The sequence below is a fragment of the Oncorhynchus keta genome, chromosome 11, assembly GCF_023373465.1.
Source record: "Oncorhynchus keta strain PuntledgeMale-10-30-2019 chromosome 11, Oket_V2, whole genome shotgun sequence".
Taxonomy (NCBI): Eukaryota; Metazoa; Chordata; class Actinopteri; order Salmoniformes; family Salmonidae; genus Oncorhynchus; species Oncorhynchus keta.
In genome coordinates, this window is record NC_068431.1 from 36318130 (window position 1) to 36339549 (window position 21420).

The following is a 21420-nucleotide window of genomic DNA, read 5'->3' on the forward strand; positions in this document are numbered from 1 at the left end:
TCCTCTTTTTTTAAACTGCCATTTTGGTTAGGTCTTGTAAGTAAGCATTTCACTGTAAGGTCTACAACACCTGTTGTATTCTGCGCATGTGACAAATACACTTAGATTTTTAATGTTTTTCCTCATCTATCTACACACAATACCCCATAATAATACTGTGAAAACAGGCTTTTAGACATGTTTGCAAATGTATCACAAATACAAAACTGAAATACCTTATTTACGTAAGTATTCAGACCCTTTGCTATGAGAATCGAAATTGAGCTCAGGTGCATCCTGTTTCCATTGCTCATCCTTGAGATGTTTCTACAACTTGATTGGAGTTCACCTGTGGTAAATTCAACTGATTGGACATGATTTGGAAAGGTACACACCAGTCTTTATAAGGTCCCACAGTTGACAGTGCATGTCAGAGCAAAAACCAAGCCATGAGGTCGAACGAATTGTCAGTAGAACTCTGAGACAGGATTGTGTTGAGGCACAGATGTGGGTAGGGCTCAGAAAAAAAATCTGCAGCATTGAAGGTCCCCAAGAACACAGTGGCCTCCAACATTTTTATTTTTTATTTTTTATTTAACCTTTATTTAACTAGGCAAGTCAGTTAAGAAAAATCTTATTTACAATGACGTCCTACCCCAGCCAAACCCGGATGACACTCGCCCAATTGTGCGCCTCCATATGGGACTCCCAATCATGGCTGGATGTGATACAGTCTGGATTTTAAATGGAAGAAGTTCCTAGAGCTGGCCGCCCGGCCAAACTGAGCAATCAAGGGAGAAAGGTCCTGGTCAGGGAGGTGACCAAGAACATGATGGTCACTCTGACAGAGCTCCATAATTTATCTGTGGAGATGGGAGAACTTTCCAGAAGGACAACCATCTCTGCAGCACTCTACCAATCAGGCCTTTATGGTAGAGTGGCCAGACGGAAGACACTCCTCAGTAAAAGGCACATGACAGGCCTCTTGGAGTTTGCTAAAAGGTACCTAAAGACTCTCAGACCATGAGAAACAAGATTCTCTGGTCTGATGAAACCAAGATTGAACTCTTTGGCCTGAATGCCAAGCGTCACGTCTGGAGGAAACCTGGCAAAATCAATACGGTGAAGCATGGTGATGACAGCATCATGCTGTGGGGATGTTTTTCAGCAGCAGGGTCTGGGGAGACTAGTCAGGATCAAGGGATAGATTAACAGAGCAAAGTACAGAGAGATCCTTGATGAAAACCTTCTCCAGAGTGCTCAGGGCCTCAGACTGGGTCGACGGTTCACCTTCCAGCAGGACAACGACCCTAAGACAACGCAGGAGTGGCTTCGGGACAAGCCTCTGAATGTCATTGAGTGGTCCAGCCAGAGCCCGGACTTGTACCCGATCGAACATCTCTTGAGAGACCTGAAAATAGCTGTGCAGTAACACTCCCCATTTAACCTGACAGAGTTTAAGAGGATTTACAGAAAATAATGGGAGAAACTCCCCAAATACAGGTGTGCCAAGCTTGTAGCGTCATACCCAAGAAGACTTGAGGCTGAAATCGCTGCCAAAGCTGCTTCAACAAAGTGGTGAATAAAGGGTCTGAATACCTATGTAAATATAATATTTCGTTTTTTTACTTGTAATTCATTTGCGAAAATGTCTAAACAGTTTTTGCTTTGTCGTTATGGGGTATTGTGTGTAGATTGATGAGGTGAAAAAACAATTTAATACATTTTAGAATAAGAGTGTAATATAACACAAATTTGGAAAATGTCAAAGGGACTGAATACTTTCCAAATGCACTGGAAGTTATAGAACAGACACAACTCCTTACACTACTTTTCTATATGAACATAGCTGCAGTAAGTGGGTGTGCTGAGGGTGCCGCAGCACCCCCTAAAAACTAAATAAATAAATAAATGCATTTATAAATATACAGTACCAGTCAAAAGTACTCATTCAAGGGTTTTTCTTTATTTGTACTATTTTCTACATCGTAGAATAATAGTGAAAACATCAAAACTATGAAATAACACATGTATCATGTAATAACCAAAAAAGTGTTAAACAAATCCACATATTTTTTATTTTTTTGATTATTCAAAGTAGCCACCCTTTGCCTTGATGACAGCTTTGCACTCTCTTGGCATTCTCTCAACCAGATTCACCTGGAATGCTTTCCCTACAGTCTTGAAGGAGTTCCCACATTTGCTGAGCACTTGTTGGATGCATTTCCTTCACTCTGTGGGACAACTCATCCCAAACCATCTCAATTGGGTTGAGGTCGGGTGATTGTGGAGAACAGGTCATGTCATGCAGCCCTTACACAGCCTGTAGGTGTGTTGTGTCATTGTCCTGTTGAAAAACAAATGATAGTCCCACTAAGCGCAAACCAGATGGGATGGTGTATTGCTGCAGAATGCTGTGGTAGCCATGCTGGTTAAGTGTCGCTCAAATTCAAAATAAATCACTGGCAGGGTCACCAGCAAAGTACCCCAACACCATCACACCTCCTCCTCTATACTTCACAGTGGGAACTACACATGCAGATATCAACCATTCGCCTACTCTGCGTCTCACAAAGACACAGCGGTTGGAACCAAAAATCTCAAATTTGGACTCATCAGGACAGATTTCCACTGGTCTAATGTCCATTGCTCGTGTTTCTTGGCCCAAGCAAGAGTCTTATTATTATTGGTGTCCTTTAGTGGTGGTTTCTTTGCAGCAATTCGACCACGAAGGCTTGATTCAAGCAGTCTCCTCTGAACAATTGATGTTGAGAGGTGTCTGTTACTTGAACTCTGTGAATCAATCATTTGGGCTGCAATTTCTGAGTCTGGTAACTCTAATGAAATTATCTTCTGCAGCAGAGGTAACTCTGGGTCTTCCTTTCCTGTGGCGGTCATCATGAGAGCCAGTTTCATCATTGCGCTTGATGGTTTTTGCGACTGCACTTGAAGAAACTTTCAAAGTTCTTGACTTTCAAGAATAATTGACCTTCATGTCTTAAAGTAATGATGGACTGTCATTTCGCTTTGTTTATTTGAGCTGTTCTTGCTATAATATAGACTTGGTCTTTTATCAAATAGGGCTATCTTCTGTATACCAACCCTACCTTGTCACAACACAACTGATTGGCTCAAACACATTAAGAAAGAAAAATTCCACAAATTAACTTTTATCAAGACACCTGTTTAATAGAAATGCATTCCAGGTGACTACCTCATGAAGCTGGTTGAGAGAATGCCAAGCTTGTGCAAAGCTGTCATCAAGGCAAAGAGTGGCTACTTTAAAGAATCTCAAATGTACAATTAACACCTTTTTTGGTTACTACGTGAATCCATCTGTGTTATTTCATCGTTTTGATTTCTTCACTATTATTCTACAATGTAGAAAATAGTAAAATAAAGAAAAACCCTTGAATGAGTAGGTGTGTCCAAGCTTTTGACTAGTACTGTACATTAACACCTGCACAGGAACACCTTTGATAGGGTTGTGTACACAATGTGAGATGATCTCTGTCTATGTACTGTAGTCTCCTCAGTGGTTTGTGAGTGCCCATAGAAGAAAAAAAGGCATTAGCAATACAGTAGAATGTTTGTTGGTGACAGTAATACTACAGTAGTAACAGTGTTGTGTTTGTCCATTTCTGTAGGCTCTGAGGCAGGCGGGGGGCAGGCGTTGGAGCCTGTGATGACACTGGAAGTGACGGTGGGGGAGGAGCACCTGAGCCTCGTGCTGAGTGACCTAGCTCATGGGCGAAGGGCCATCCGGGACATCCAAATTCGCCATAAAGTTGCTGTTGGCCACCGTGCCCCTGGCCGAGATGATGGTAGGTAATTCAATATCATCGTGGAAACATGTAGCAGTGAGAGACTATATACTCACACCAGTACAATGAAAGTAAATATATATATATATATTGCAGAAGTGTCATTACTGGAGACACCGTCAGGGTAGTTTACAATTGTAAAATTGACTGTTTCTGTTATCCTATTTTCTTTCCTCCTCCTCGGTTTCAGGGCTACTCCAACCCACTGCGAACTCTGACTTCCAGCACCAGAAGGCCCTGCTCAACAAGATGGCTGGTCTCGCCTGATGGCATCACATCCTGTTCCTGAACTAAAGGAAGTGGCTGCCTGGCTGCAGGACCTGCGATTGTTGTATGGGATTTGACAAATCTCTGCATCCAGTTCAAGTGTGGGATGGCCATGAGACTAGGATTGGATTAATGGATTTCCGTACCTAACTGAGAAAGGCCAACATTCAGTGGTTATGTTTCTGTGGTATGAATGGATTTTTGGAAAAGTAGGCCAGCAGGAATGTTCATGTAAATACTCCCGTGAGAGCGTTGGCTGTGCAAACAACATAAAACAAATCAGGTCAAGAACATGTGAGCATAGTGGAGGTATCAGTAATTAAAATGTATATCAATTATATGAAAGAACACTTTGCAATTAAATGTGTCCCAATGTGTCATTTCCATGTTAGCTGTATTTCACTTCGAGTGTCTGTTGCACTGTACACAGACAATTCACTTCGCAAAGGTTTATTATTATTATTCATTTTAATCATACATATATACATGTGACAAATAAAATATTATTTGTCACATGCACCGATTACAACAGGTGTAGTAGACCATACAGTGAAATGCTTACTTACAAGCCATTAACCAACAATGCTTTAAGAAGTTAAGAAAATATTTTAATTGTGTTAAGTAAAAAATAGAAAAAAGTAACAACTAATTAAACAGCAGCAGTAAAATAACAAGCAAGGCTATACACAGGGGCCACCGGTTAGTCAAGGTTATATGTACATATAGGTAGAGTTAAAGTCACTTTGCATAGATAACAAACAGAGAGTAGCAGCAGCGTAAAATAGGGGTCTGGGTAGCCCTTTGATTAGCTGTTCAGGAGTCTTGTGGCTTGGGGGTAGAAGCTGTTAAGAAGACTTCTGGACCTAGACATGGCGGTCCGGTATCGCTTGTCGTGCGGTAGCAGAGATAACAGTCTATGACTAGGGGGGCTGGAGTCTTTGACAATTTTTAGAGCTTCCTCTGACACCGCCTGATATAGACGTCCTGGATAGCAGGAAGCTTGGCCCTAGTGACGTACTGGGCCGTACACACACACTCTGTAGTGCCTTGTGGTCGGAGGCCGAGCAGTTGCCATACCAGGCAGTGATGCAACCAGTCAGGATGCTCTCGGTGGTGCAGCTGTAGAACCTTTTGACGATCTATATAAACATAAGATCAATGTGTGAGATTGCATGGAATGAGGATTGTTCTGGAAAACCTTATTAAAAATACACATTTTGGCTCATACTGTACCAGTGCATCAATGAAGTAATGAAGACAATCAAGTTTTATTTCTCTGTGTTACAAAAACGTAAGGCAGGGATTTTACTGTGAGTTTTCCCTTATCCCAAAGCTGTTGCTGGTGCTGCTGTTTCTCAAGTTGTAGTCCCACACACAGTGGTCTTCACCTTTCATACTTCTGTGTACTCATATGCACATTAACCTTTAAACAGACAATCAGCTGGGATACCACACCTAGAATCGCGTGAGAGAGAAGACATGAAGAGAGAGAAAAATACAGGAAGAACGTGAGGGTGACACATTATATACAGACTGAAAGAAAAACGCAACCTGTAAAGTGTTGGTCACGTTTGCAGTTCGGCGTAGTAACCGGCATCAGTGGACAAATGCTCACATTCAATGGCTACTGGCACACTGGAGAAGTGTGGTCTTCACGGATGAATCCTGGATTCAACTGTACCGGGCAGATGGCAGACAGCGTGAATCAACAGCCTGATCAAATCTATGTGAAGAAGATGTGTCACGTTGCATGAGGCAAATGGTGGTCAGATACTGACTGGTTTTCAGATTGTTTCATTTAACTGATCCTTTCCCCTACATTTTGTGAGAACCAACAGATGCATATCTGAATTCCCAGTCATGTGAAATCCATAGGTTAGGGCCTAATTAATTTATTTTTGATTGACTGATTTCCTTATATTATCTGTAACTCTGTCAAATCTTTGAAGTTGTTGTATGCTGCGTTTATATTTTTGTTCAGTGTAGCAATGGCATGTCTAGCAATGCCTCGTAAATTCACCAAAAGTATATATTAGGCTATCAATCAGTATGGTTAAACTATTCTTCATAGTGCCAGTGAATTGAAGTTGAAAATCGCCAACAGCATCAGTTTAATTAGGCCTAAATGTGCAATAAACACTTGTGCCTATAGATTATTTAATTAAACACTGGTTGGCTGTTGATGTCCTAGGTCAGGGCTCTCCAACCTTATTCTCTGAGAGCTAAATTCCTGTAGGTCTTCGCTCCAACCCCAGTTGTAACTAACCTGATCAGTTTATCAACCAGCTAACTATGGAATCAGACGCGCTAGATTAGGGTTGGCGTGAAAACCTAGAGCAGGGGTGTCAAACTCATTTCGCATCGTGGGCCACATACGGCCTAGGGAGATGTCAAGTGGGCCGGACCATTAAAATTATACCATACTCTGCTATAAATAACCAAAATATCATGTCTTTCCTTTGTTTTGGTGTAAAGAAGCACAAGAACATTAGGAAAATATTGAAATTTAATGAACTATCCTTTTACAAAACATTTCATGAAACACCTCATATTTCCTTAGACAAATGTGCAATTTACTTTTATCATTCACAAATATGCATTGCAACTGATCCCACTGATTGTACAAAGGCACAAAACTTTAATTGGTACTGAAAAATATAGTAATGCACTTTAAGATTAAATTAGACTTTTAAAGAAAGGAATTTTAAACCACTTACACATACGCATATAAAATCTAAATGTAATCCCTGCGTACACCTTACAAACTAAGGAGAGTGATTTTAAATGTGTAATGAAGAAAGTGTTCGCCTGTCCTGTAAATCTGTAAACTTCATACATGAAACATACATACACATACAATACATACTGAAAATGTATGGAGTTGTATGAACAGTAGAATTCCATCACACAACTTTTGTTTTGAAGCTGCTGACTAACATTAAAGTGCACATTTTTTAAATCACCACAGTAAGGATTCATCTTCACAGAGCTGTATTCTTTCAATGCAAACAGTATCTAAGGCAGCATTTTAAAGGTGTTAGTCTAGTCTGGACTTGTATTTGTACCTGAAACTTGGCATCTTTTGGCCTGTACAAGTGCATCAACACCAGGTGTCATGTCCTGACTAGCTGTCACTTTCAGAATGTCATTTAAGTGCTTGTTTGTGAGCCTTGAACGCATTTTTGTTTTATTGATATTCATCACTGAGAAAATTTGTTCACAAAGGTAGGTTGTCCCGAACATGCACAAAATTTTAGCAGCCAGGGCTGTTAATTTGGGGTACCCTGGTAGTAGATACTGATAAAATCAGGGCAGGGTTGCCATTTGCCAGTTGCATCTCCCACAAAGTCAGCTTCAACTTAAATGCATGTATGTTGTCAGAAAACTGTGTGACAACTTTTTGCGGCCTTGCAACATTTTGTTCAGATTGTTCAAGTGTTCAGTAATATCAACCAAGAATGCAAGGTCCCGTAGCCATTCCTGAGATTGTAATTCCAACACCGGTTTTCCTTTTTTCTCCATGAACTGTCATTTCCTCTCGTAGATCAAAGAAATGCCTCGGCTTAACCATCTCACTTCAGTGTGGTATGGCAGGCTGTGGGTAATGTTGCTGTCGCTGAGAAGTTTGTCAAACTGACGATGGTTCAGACCTCTGGACCGGATGAAATTTACAGTGCGAACAACCACCTCCATGACGTGGTCCATTTTCAGCGACTTGCAACACAATGCCTCCTGGTGCAAAATACAGTGAAATGTCCAGAAACGATCTCCTCCATTAAGGGCTTGTACTTTGTCTTTGAACTTTGTCGCGACACCTGCTTTCTTTCCGACCATGGATGGCGCGCCGTCTGTAGCCAGGCTGACAGCGCGGGACCAGTCCACTCCAACTCTGTCCAATGCAGCAAGGACAGAGCCGAAAATGTCCTCGGCTGTTGTGGTGTCCATCATTGGCACCAACTCAAGAAACTCTTCAGTAACAGTCAATGTCTCATCAACTCCTCGAATAAATATGGCCAGTTGGGCCACGTCTGTGATGTCAGTGCTCTCGTCAATTGCCACGGAAAATGCAATAAATGACTTGACTCTCTGTTTCAATTGACTGTCTAAATCTGCCGATAGTTCCGAAATCCTCTCTGCTATAGTATTCCTCGTCATGCTAATATTGGCAAAAGCTTGTCGCTTCTCGGGACATACAAGTTCAGCCGCCTTCATCATGCATCGTTTAACAAAGTCACCGTCGGAATACGGCTTCGATGCTAATGCTATTTCGCTAGCAATTAGGTAGCTGGCTTTTACCGCTGCTTCACTGACTTCTCGGCTCTGGATGAAAGTTGACTGCTGTTTCCTCAGACCCGCCAGCAATAATCTTATCTCTTCTCAGTTGTCCTTGCAAGCCGTCATATTTTTCGCTGTGATGAGTCTCGTAGTGGCGTCGAATATTATATTCCTTCAATACCGAAACTTGTTGCAAACACACCAAGCACAAAGGTTTTCCGTGCATCTCTGTAAATAAATAGGACGTGGTCCATTTTTCTTTGAAAATTCTACACTCCTTATCTACTTTTCTCCGTTTGGATAACGACATTTTGGCTAATGAGGGTGTAGTGGAGAGGTAGAGACATTAACAATCTTAACAACGTCGTAACAAGCAGCAGATGGCGCATTGATACCGTCTGCTGTTTTCAGTCTGTCTCAGTGATGCGGCTTGTCTTAAAAAAAAAAATATTAATTCCATGTCTTTTATGCATTTTTTTCCACTTTCAAATTATCCTGCGGGCCTGATCGAACCTCCTTGGGGGCCGGTTCCGGCCCGCGGGCCGTATGTTTGACACCCCTGACCTAGAGGATGGTAGCTACATCGCAAAGCACTATACTATTTCCGCAAACCTTTTTGGAAAAGGCATGTTCACTTTCTCATCCACAAACACAATCATGTGCAAATATGGTTCAGAAGCTCAAATCAGCAGGGTGGAGGGCATCGTTTTTAGGAAGGACATGGATCGTTAAAATAATGATTAGCCTATGATCGCACTTCATCAATTTAAATATTATGGGGAGACCTATACAGTTGGCAGCCAAATAAGAGTTATCAGTGTTGCCTATTATCGTCTAAGACATCAAATAGCTTTACGCCACAACAAAACCCTCCACGCTTCCGTCATAAGAGTCAATCCAATTAAAACATATATTGAATTACAGGGGAGTTTTGAAAAACAAATATTGTGTGAATCGAGCCGTGGAATAGCGCACATGCTTGTATAACAATTACAAAACCAACGTCTCTAGTAAAACCAGTCCGAATAGAGCTATACCAAGGCAAAAAATAGGTTTATCAGCAGAGTGTGCCGCATCATCCCATGGGATCCGTCAAGTCGGCACACTGCAGAAATATCACTGAAATATTTGAGTTCCTACACGTTACCTTCTATATTCAAACAAGATGCCATCCAGGACCTCTACACCAGTCGGTGTCAGAGAAAGGCCAGAAAAATAGTCAACAACCACAGCCACCCCAGTCAAAGATTGTTCTCTCTGCTACCGCATGGAAAGCGGTACCGGAGCGCCAAGTCTAGGTCCAAGAGGCTTCACAACAGCTTTTACCCCCATGCCATAAGACTCCTGAACAGGTAATCAAATGGCTACCCGGACTATTTGCATTGCCCCCACCTCTCTCTTTTACGCTACTACTACCCTCTATGCAGTCACTTTAACTATGACATTACATTCATGTACATATTACCTCACTTAGCCCGGCTAACCGGTGCACCTGATGATTACCTGGACTATTTGCATTGTGTCCCGCCACCCCCTCCCCCTCTTTCACATTTCTGCTACTCTGTTTATCATCTATGCTTAGTCACATTAAACTATACCTACATGTACATATTACCTCAAATTAGCCCAACTAACCGGTAACCGGTACACATTGACTCTGTACCGGTAACACCTGTATATAACCTCGCTACTGTTATTTTCACTGTCATTTAACGTTTTTTTCTTTACCTAATACCAATGTTTTACTTAAAAATTGAACTGCTGGTTAGGGCTTGTAAGTAAGCATTGTAACATCTGTTGTATTCGGCGAACATGACAAATACACTTTGATTTGATATAGGCCTTTTATAGGCTAAATGTATGAGAAATGGGTAGCATCATGCTCATGTCAGTCCTTTAGAACGCACATGTAGTCTTCCTAGTAGCAGTAGTGTGTATTCATCGATACCAAGGGTAGCCAGGCTCCCCAAAAAAGACCAAATCAAAAAATATAAAAACATAAATAATCTCTTTTAACTCTGTTTCATAATTTCCCTTAAATTCGCAAGAATGTGTGTTCTCACTGGAAACAGCGCCCCCCCCCCCTGTCTCTCTACGTGTAGGCCATCTATCTGATGATGTCTGGTCCAAACGAGTATGACATTGTTGCCGCCCATAGCATTGAAGGCAAGGGAAGACAGCGAGCATCTTACCACCCTTGACAAAAAAAGTATGAAAATTTAGCCAATCAGCATCGAGCTAAACTGAGCGAGTTTATTGAATGGTCCTGGTGCTCCACAAAAAAGTGTCAAGGGAAGCCAGCTTGGATTTGGCTTCACTCCTATCAAATCCCATTGAGAGCACACATCATTGACAGAAAAACTTGAATTGTTGCATCTCGTTGTGTTGTTGTCTAAATTAGCCATGGATGGAAATAGAGATTTGGACTTGTGGTTTTACTTCAAATCTCCGTACTGGCCAATGATTATAACAGCGATTCTGATCCAACCATTAATTCATTCATTGTTGTGCCCCTGAACTGAGAGGATGGAAGTTCAATATGTAGAAGGCTAATGTTAACTAGCTAATGTTGCCCATGAATGGAAATGCAAGCAAGCATTTTAGCCAGGTAGCCTGGGACAACAAAAAACAAAAGCTTGTATGACAGAGTGATAGACCGTTTCATCAAAATGAAAGAGAAGAGGATGGCATTAGCATTTCTCTACAAGTAGGGTGAGTCAACAGGTTTTTCCTACTTGCACGAAAGCGCACACACACACACACACACACACAGAGAAATTAGAACCATGGACAGCTACATCATATTTAACTTACGTTGATTGGACTAAATCGTTTTTGGTATAATTTTGTTGTCATTGTATTAGACTAAGCAGAGGTGATTTGATGTTGAAATGGTGCTGGAATAGTAGAGGCAACTCCTGTTTTCTTTGCGACTTGCGATAACTCTCTGTGGTTCTAAATCAATAGTTGTTTAGTGGTCCAAAAAGTCGTAAACATTAAACTACCTTAACCATGCTGTAGGTCATGTAACTGTTTGATACTGTACATGCAATTTGTGGACTTCAATGGACAGAGGTTGCTATCCAGTTGTGATAAAACAAAGGTGTGGTTGAATTTATTCTGCCTTCTTATGGTCTCTGCCTTTTGGCTTACTTGTCAGTCGCAAGGCATATGAATTAACAGGTTGTAGAGCAAACAGCGCTTCTCTAGTGATTTTACCCATATACCGCTACTGCCGAGTAGGACTCTGCAATGAGGTGCTGTATGCACATCTGTTTCAGCGTGTTTTGGGAGTTGAGCAAGAGTCGACTCCAACCACAGGAGTATGAGTCGACTCCAAAAATCCTGGAGTCATACACCACTATACAGCGCATTCGGAAAGTATTCAAACCCCTTCCCTTTTTCCACTTTGTTACGTTACAGCCTTATTCTAAATTTGATTACATTTTCCCCCATCAATCTAAACACAATACCCCATAATGACAATTTTTGCAAATGAGGTATGACGCTACAAGCTTGGCACACCTGTATTTAGGTTTCTCCCATTCTTCTCTGCAAGCTTTGTCAGGTTGGATGGGGAGCGTCGCTGCACAGCTATTTTCAGGTCTCTCCAGAGATGTTCGACCGGGTTCAAGTCTGGGTTCTGGCTGGGCTACTCAAAGACAATCAGAGACTTGTCCCGAAGCCACTCCTGCCTTGACTTGGCTGTGTGCTTAGGGTCGTTGTCCTGTTGGAAGGTGAACCTTCACCCCAGTCTGAGGTCCTGAGCGCTCTGGAGCAGGTTTTCATCAAGGATCTCTCTGTACTTTGCTCTGTTCAGCTTTCTCTCAATCCGGACGAGTATCCCAGTCCCTGCCGCTGAAACCCATCCCCACAGCATGATGCTGCCACCACCATACTTCACCGTAGGGATGGTGCCAGGTTTCTTCCAGACGTGATGCTTGGCATTCAGGCCAAAGAGTTCAATCTTGGTTTCATCAGACCAGAGAATCTTGTTTCTCATGGTCTGAGAGTCCTTTAGGTGACTTTTGGCAAACTCCAAGCGGGCTGTCATGTGCCTTTTTACTGAGGCGTTGCTTCCGTCTGGCCACTCTACCATAAAGACCTGACTGGTGGAGTGCTGCAAAGATGGTTGTCCTTATGGAAGGTTCCCCCATCTCCACAGAGGAACTCTGGAGCGCTGTCAGAGTGACCATGGTCGAATTGCTTGGTCACCTCCCTAACCAAGGCCCTTCTCCCCCGATGGCTCAGTTTGGCCGAGCGGCCAGCTCTAGGAAGAGTCTTGGTGGTTCCAAACTTCTTCCATTTAAGAATGATGGAGGCCACTGTGTTCTTGGGGACTTTCAATGCAGCAGATGTTTTTTGGCACCCTTCCCCAAATTTGTGTCTCAGCACAATGATGTTTCAGAGCTCTATAGACAGAATTCCTTCAACCTCATGGCTTAGTTTTTGTTCTGACATGCACTATCAACTATGGGATCTTATGTAGACAGGTGTGTGCCTTTCCAAATCATGTCCAATCAATTGAATTTACCACAGGTGGACTCAAGGCAAAGGGTGGCTACTTCGAAGAATCTCAAATATATTTTGTTTTAACACTTTTTTGGTTACATATGTGTTATTTTATAGTTTGATGTCTTCACTATTATTCCACAATGTAGAAAATAGTTCAAATAAAGAAAAACCCTTGGATGTGTAGGTGTTTTGACTGGTACTGTATATATACACACATACTTTTTATCTAGCTGTGGACCCCCTGCAGTACCTCTGCGGACCTCCAGGGGTTGGTCCTGGTTATTTGTATATTGATCCTGATTATCCCTGCATTACAGAAACTCAAATGTGCTGAATATGTTTTTATATACATTCATATACTTTCCTGAATGATTTCCCACATGACATAATATAATGACAATAGTGAAATGTAGGGGTAACTTTTTGATGTAGTAGATTTGTATTGGGTCACTCCGCCATATACAGAATAAACATTTGATACAAAAGTCCCTTGACGTTTTCAGGCAGTCAAGATCGGGGCTCACATCTGTACTGAGAGTAAGCCAGAGTCTGACTGATCAATGGTGTGTGTATGTACTGTATGTCCGTATCAGATACGGATGGTATACGAGTCTGAATGGGTTACATAGCGGACCCAGCGTTGCGACGGTCCAGGCTGTATCGGGGACAGGCGGAGGAATCTAATTTGCAGTCCTGTGCAGGTGTACTTCGGCAGCTCGAAGCTCAGACTGACCGGTCCCACTTCCTGTAACGAGGCAGCGCTAAGGCCAGAGACCTCCAGCTGAATGTACAGAGAGAGAGGAAGTGGTCAGCATGTTGGTCAATCATATACAAAGTAGTCTATCTACTATTAGGGGCATATAATGCACTTGCAAAGTTTCCACTAACGTACAAGACCAGTCAACATTTTGGACACACCTACTCATTCAAGGTTTTTATTTTATTTTACTATTTTCTAGATTGTAGAATAAATGTGAAGACATTATGAAATAACACATATGGAATCATGTAGAAACCAAAAAAAGTGTAAAACAAATCAAGATATTTTATATTTGAGATTCTTCTAGGTAGCCACCCTTTGCCTTAATGACAGCTTTGCACACACATGGTATTCTCTCACGTGGTATTCTCTCAACCAGCGCATGCATTTCAATTAAAAGGTGTGCCTTGTTAAAAGTTCATTTGTGGAATTTCTTTCCTTCTTAATGCGTTTGAGCCAATCAGTTGTGTTGTGACAAGGTAGGGTTGGTATACAGAAGATAACCCTATTTTGTAAAAGACCAAGTCCATATTACAGCAAGAACAGCTCAAATAAACAAAGAGAAACAACAGTCCATCGTTACTTTAAGACATTAATGTCAGTCAATCTGGAAAATTTCAAGAACTTTCTTCAAGTGCAGTCGCAAAAACCATCAAGCGCTATGATAAAACTGTCACTCATGAGGCCCGCCACAGGAAAGGAAGACCCAGAGTTACCTCTGCTGCAGAGGATAAGTTAATTAGAGTTACCAGCCTCAAAAATGGCCAATTAACTGCACCTCAGATTGCAGCCCAAATAAATGCTTCACAGAGTTCAAGTAACAGACATCTCAACATCAACTGTTCAGAGGAGACTGTGTGAATCAGGCCTTCATGGTCGAATTGCTGCAAAGAAACCACTACTAAAGGACACCAAGGGTAGCCTAGTAGTTAGAGCGTTGGACTAGTAACCGGAAGGTTGCAAGTTCAAACACCTGAGCTGACAAGGTACAAATCTGTCATTCTACCCCCGAACAGGCAGTTAACCCACTGTTCTTAGGTTGTCATTGAAAATAAGAATTTGTTCTTAACTGACTTGCCTGGTTAAATAAAGGTGAAAAAATAAATACATAATACATAAATAATAAGAAGAGACTTGCTTGGGCCAAGAAACATGAGCAATGGACATTAGACTGGTGGAAATCTGTCCTTTGGTCTGATGAGTCCAAATCTGAGATTTTTGGTTCTAACCGCTGTATCTTTGTGAGACGCAGAGTAGGTGAACGTATGATCTCCACATGTGTGGTTCCCACCGTGAAGCATGGTGGAGGAGTGATGGTGTGGGGGTGCTTTGCTGGTGACATTGTGTGATTTATTTTGAATTCAAGGTACACTTAGCCAGCATGGCTGCATTCTGCATCGATACGCCATCTCATCTGGTTTGCTCTTAGTGGGACTATCATTTGTTTTTCAACAGGACAATGACCCAAAACACACCTCCAGGCTGTGCAAGGGCTATTTGACCAAGAAGGAGAGTGATGGCGTGCTGCATCAGATGACCTGGCCTCCACAATCACCCGACCTCAACCCAATTGAGATGGTTTGGGATGAGTTGGACCACAGAGTGAAGGAAAAGCAGCCAACAAGTGCTCAGGATGTGAAAACTCTTTCAAGACAGTTGGAAAAACATTCCTCATGAAGCAGGTTGAGAGAATGCTGAGAGTGTGCAAAGCTGTCAATAAAGCAAAGGGTGGCTACTTTGAAGAATCTCAAATGTAAAATAACATTGTTTTGATTTGTTTCACACTTTTTTGGTTACTACATGATTCCATACGTGTTATTTCATACCTTTGATGTCTTCACTATTATTATACAATGTAGAAAATAGTACAAATAAAGAAAAAACGTTGAATAAATAGCTATGTCCAAACTTTTGAATGGTACTGCATGTTAACCATTCGATGCTGTCTGCATATGCATCATTGCTCTATGCGAAATGGCTCATGGATTTTGAGAACCTGATCTGCACCTCACAATCTGATCTACAGCAAACACGTGTGCAGAGAGGTGATTCTTCCTGATTGATAAGAAGTTCCTGATTTCCTAACATCATAATCATTGAAACTGGCCTATTATACCCTCACACTACCAGTATCTACTATTTCCATGTTTCCCATTGTTGTTTGGATATGTTTAGTCACCTTGAACAGGGCGGACAGCTGTGCGCCCCCAGGGAAGCGAGGGATCTCCCAATGGACAGCCTTGTTTTTTGGCTGCAGCTCAGCACTCTGGTCTGGGCTGCTCAACTCCTGAGAGAGACTGGAGAACAAAGAGGGTGAGAAAAGAGAGAGGAGGGGGAGCTTGTTATGTAGTGTGTGTGTGTGGGGGGGGGGGGGGGTTACACATAGTGAGAGACAAAGCAAAAGATGGAGGGAACATGAGATAGAAAAAGGAGTTTCTTCTCACCGAAGCGAGCCCTTGGGTACCGGTATTGTAATAGAAACATTAATAGCAGCGCTGTAAGAGAAAAGAGATTACCTCAGTGACAGAGGGACCTAAGTTGCAGCCCAGTCAGAGAAGGCAAGGACAATCACACTGACAGACTACACGATCATATGTTATTAAACTATTATAATGTGCATCATACAACATGATAAAGTGTTCAATGACTACCACATATGCTCCATGCAAACTCTACATTCTCAACATACAGAAGATGCATATCAGCAAATAAGCATTTCCTGTTAATGGAGAACTGACCTCTTTGGGGGCAGGTCACACCGCAGCTTCAGGTACATCAACAACCTACAGGGGAAGAACAAGTGTGTGTTAAGGGTGGTGGTTGGGTTGTTTAAAGACTTGATTTCCCAACACTCAAGTTAGTAAAAATGGGGAAGTTAAAATGACTGTCATCAAAGAGTAAGGGAAATCTGTGTGTTCTACATATTTTGAGATGGTTCTGGTAAAGGGTTCTCTACCCAACATGAATGAACAGGGTTCTGTACCTGCCACCACTGTCCCTCTCTATAGAAGGGAATAGACGGAATGGAGGGGCTGTGGGCAGGTCATCACACAACTGGTATTGCATCACTGTTTGCTAGAGAAGGAAAATGTTTGTAAGAAACTGTGAGAGAATAAATTGGTTTATATAACAGTGAGATACAAGTTTTGTTGTAGTGTTTGTGTGTGTGATTTAGTAAATTCCATGAGCACCTCTCCTTGGCTGGGACACACTTTCAGAATTCTATAGGTATCAAACTCATCCAGCCTGACAGCCTGGTGGAAGCTGCACTCATCCACACGAACAGCTGCCCCATAACCTGAGAGGAGAGAGGGTGGGGGAAGGGAAATTACATTTGGAATATATGGCAGAATCCTAATTTGAATAAAAGTTGATATCAGACTTTTGTGTAATGCCTTGATGTCAATGAGAGAGCTGAACGAGAATGTGTGCAAATATGAATCCATGGGAATTCAGCCCATATTGACTGTGCTCTTCCACAACATGGATAAGAGTACAACTAAAGGTCAATAACATCCATTATGACAATCAATGCCGTGGCAGGGAATCATACGTTTTAATACAATGGCCTCATATTCATCTTATGCAGGACTTTACAGGAAGTGTAGTAATCATTCAGGTCACCCATACAGTCAGCACAGTGACTGCTGATCTTATAAAATTGACTAATATTGCCAGTGAAGATGTAGTATTTGCAAAGGGATGGTACCAACCGCTCAGCTGGGACTTTCCTATGCTGAACTCTTCATTCAGTCCAATCCGCATCTCTATCAACAGGGTGAGGAACAGAGTAGAGGGGGAAAGGGAGAGAAAGTGATGAGAATTTGACACGGAGGAATTTGGATTTGTACTTGCCCTCTATTTACCGTACCTACTCTGGCAGCTTATCATTCAAAATGAAGACTTGAAACACGAAAACTCACCTGAGCAACTTGGCATGTAACACTTCACTCTGATCTCTCCCTCAATGTCTGCCTTCATCAGAACTCCCTGGAGAACAGTGAGGGAATTAATTGCTTTGAGAGAAATGGAAAGGACAGAAAGTAAGTATAGGTTAAAGTGCAACTCTGCCCCTTTTCAAGCTCATATTCATGATCTCCAGCACCAAGCCAGAGATGTGAAAACAGCGCATTTCTATGCCTTGAAGAAAAAAAAATTATAACATAATATAGTTATATAATAATATAATTGGTTCTACCCAATGACCTCATCAGAAGTTACAACAGTGATTTTCAAACGCTATGAGATGTGTGGTGACTTGGAGAGCAAGAAACTCGTTACAGGTTTTGAAAATCACAATATTTTAAAACGTTTAATCCTACCCTATGATATCACTAACTACGTTTCCCTCCACAGTTTTTGGGAGTAAAGTCATATTGTGTAAAAAATGCAGACATAATTGTTTTGTTATTCTTGTTTTTTTTTGGTGAGAAATGGAGGTTGATACGCATTTATATGCAAATATTGATGTAATAACCATCATATCGAAGTAAATTTAGTCATGCGATGATATGTGGTGTGTGTGGTCCTACTGCGACTCTGGAAACCATGCAGTTTAGTAGGCTATCGATTACGCCATGCCTGCTCCTGCTCTCCCTCTCTAGCGTTCGAGGGTGCCAGGCTGCCCTTCATTATGTACACCTGTCACCATCATTACACGCATCAGCGCTTACTGGACTCACCTGGACTCCTTCACTTTGTTAATGGCCACCCCATCTATATCTGTCTGTTCCTCCGTTGGTTCCCCGTGTCAGCATGAATGTTATTATGTTTTCATGTCCAGACGCTGTCCTGTCCCGTTTCATGTCTGTGTTTAATTAAATGTTCACTCCCTGTACATGCTTCTGGTCTCCAGTGTCTGTCCTTACAGATTAACTCATTTATGATGAGCTTCACAGGGTGGTGAAAGTGCACTGTGATCTTGATGCTCCTTTCAAATAAATATTGAGGGTCTTATTCTGGTGACATGATGATCAATGCTTGACAAATAAAAATATTTTCACACTTATCCATAATAATCTCACCATGTAGACTAGCCCACCTGCACTGTATCTGCAAGCTGTTGGCTAGAGCCCACTTGCCAAGACCAGAGTAGTAGGCACATTTGCTATTGAAAACTTAAGCTAAAAAGTTAAATTGTGTGCACTACATCATCACGCACTGACTTTTATCCCGCAACATGTCAGTTTGGTAGAAACACGGCCTCCCAAGTGGCCCAGTGGTCTAAGGCACTGCATCGCAGTGCAAGCTGTGCCACTAGAGATTCTGGGTTCGAGTCCAGGCTCTGTCGCAGCCGGCCGCGACTGGGAGACCCATGGGGCGGCACACAATAGGGGAGGGTTTGGCTGGCAGGGATGTCTTTGTCCCATCGCGCACCAGCGCAACCTGTGTTTCGGGGGACGGACAGCTCTTGACCTTCACCTCTCCCGAATCCATACAGGTGTTGCAGCAATGAGACAATACTAACTACCAATTGGGGGGAACAAACATTTGGTGGAATCACACCACTGGTGGGAAAATGCACATATTTTCTTTATGCAGATTTTAGAATATTCACATGAAAATCTGTCGCCAATTGGATGGACACCTAGCTACAGAGCAGCATTTTTTTAGGACCGTTCTTCTTATCCTCTTAACTACGGATCAAATGCGCCATTTTCACATATGTAGAGAGACTTGACCTTTAAGGAAGAGATACTGATCATATGCATGGCTCCACCATGTAATCAGTGATACTTACATTGGCACCAATGACTACAGACATCCTTTCAATCACATCCACAAATATCTCGTTTTTGCATCCCTGAAGACAGAAGGGAAAAAACAAGGTGTTGAATACATATATACAAAGAATTAATACATATCTGTACATCTTCAGCAATCAACACACTAGCACATAGAAATAGCCCATAACATCCAGCAGTAGACACATTCTTTACCTGTTCTCCTTGACTTGACACAATGGGCCGTGTGGCAGCTGCACTTGGGGCCACTTTATTCTGCTGGGTGTCTGCTCCAAACTGACCAGGAGGTAAAAGAAAGTGGAATAAAAGAGCTGAGTAAGTAGGGCTCAACATGTTAAGGTTAAAAAGCAGATAACCAGGAAAATGTTAGAAAATGGGACCCAGTGCACTTATTTTCAGGGCAGCCCCAAGAGTCAGTGTGATTGTGACCATGCATTGGTGTCTTACCAGCCCCACGTTACTAAGGTCAAACAAGCTGAAGGGTTTGGAGCTGACCGCTTCAGTCTGGATGAAGTTCTTCAGGATATCAGTAGAGGTCGTCTGAATGTAACCAAAGTCCTGATGGGGATAAAGTGAGAGAATGGTGGGACGAGAGAGAATGAGGAAAATAGATGACAGTGGGAATAAGGAGGAACGGAGATAGGCACGGATAACTAGGACCAAATATAGAGAGAGAATACTCACCACTACCTCATCCAACAGCTCATAAATGAGAGCAAAGTTCATCTGGACAGACTTCTCTGACAGACAACCACAGTAGTCCTTAACCAGGGCTGTTAATCTGTGACACACAGTAAGCAAAACATTAATGCACACACACACACACACACACACACACACACACACACACACACACACACACACACACACAGTAGAGACCAACCTGTAAATCAGGTTGTTGTGGAGAGACTGATGCACACCAAATTAGATATTAAATACACAGAAAGCTACTTGTAGAATACATTCCTTACAGACACAATTACCTATTTAGGAACTCGATGATGGTGAAGGGAGAGGCATCAGCTTTCGTCGTGGCAACCCAATAGAGCCCTCCCTGTCTGATGTGAACAAAATGCAGCTCCTTGTGTTTCTGTGGGCAACCATGGAGGGAAATCACATTACTGTTTGAAACTATGATTATACCGTAATAGACGGCTGATCAAAACCCACACCATGCCTATTTGCCAAACCCTTCAACTTACCATTACAACTGGAGGTTGGCCACCAGTCAATGCAGTGACCATCTCATAGAATTTGTTGACAGCATCTTTTCCAGCTTCACCACGGACTGACAACTCAGGGTTAAGGCCATTCATTATTCACAGCATTTCCACTGACAACTCACTGGGAGAAATGCCTGAAGATTAAGGATATGTGTAATAGGGAAAGGTAAGATATTATGATGTAGGATACAGTCTTTGTAGATGAGATGATCTCCTTTGGAGGACAATATGAACACCTGGGATATCATCTTCCTAGAGGGAAATAAAAATAAATATGCATGTTAGACCCCTAACATCAACCGAAGTTAACTCCAACTAACATTATAACGAGCATGACATCGACAAACCCACTGTGAGCTCTGACTATCAAACATCAGCATTTCAAATGTTATTCAGTGTTTATGAGATTTACGTACCAGCAGCCAAATAGCGATCTACTTAACGTTACTTGTCTAGGAATCGTGCCTCCAATCGTGTCTGCTTTCCTACAGGATGATTGCTTAGCTACTTGATAATACAAAATACCAAAATCCCTACGTTGACAGAAATGTAAACTCGAAGAAGATAGGTATCACATTATTCGTAACTAGCTGGCTAGCTAGCCATCGTTTATTTACGCGTCAATTCTTATTTGGTGTTTGTTGACTGGCAGCTAAATCAACCTCGAGTTTCACAGCGCCACCTAGGGAGATTATTTCAGTTCCTGCACTTTCAATTTCACAACAGCTGGAGTTGTATTTTTGCATCATAGAATAGCTAGCTATATATTTTATTGGATCAATGCATTTACAGTAAACGTGTATATTTTATAAAGCCCCCAAATAATATACAAT

The 21420-nt window shown here is 42.0% G+C and overlaps 2 protein-coding genes across 2 annotated transcripts; one reads left to right on the forward strand and one right to left on the reverse strand.

Annotated features, from left to right (window-relative positions):
• The first annotated feature begins 3537 nt into the window (after positions 1-3537).
• LOC118390154 (ribosome-releasing factor 2, mitochondrial-like) lies at positions 3538-4374 on the forward strand. The gene is made up of 2 exons (XM_035780425.1): positions 3538-3803; positions 3994-4374. The coding sequence occupies exons 1-2, from the start codon at positions 3566-3568 to the stop codon at positions 4068-4070; spliced, it is 315 nt and encodes a 104-aa protein (XP_035636318.1). The 5' UTR covers positions 3538-3565; the 3' UTR covers positions 4071-4374.
• Positions 4375-13276: 8902 nt separating this feature from the next.
• ap4m1 (adaptor related protein complex 4 subunit mu 1) lies at positions 13277-21245 on the reverse strand. Its single transcript, XM_035780407.2, has 16 exons — positions 21004-21245; positions 20778-20839; positions 20567-20652; positions 20348-20454; positions 20049-20145; positions 19812-19922; positions 19560-19640; positions 19361-19423; positions 17544-17610; positions 17334-17387; positions 16812-16918; positions 16604-16695; positions 16359-16403; positions 16065-16115; positions 15800-15917; positions 13277-13641 (listed from the first exon to the last, which is right to left on the reverse strand). The coding sequence occupies exons 2-16, from the start codon at positions 20833-20835 to the stop codon at positions 13450-13452; spliced, it is 1329 nt and encodes a 442-aa protein (XP_035636300.1). The 5' UTR covers positions 20836-20839; positions 21004-21245; the 3' UTR covers positions 13277-13449.
• Positions 21246-21420: the final 175 nt, after the last annotated feature.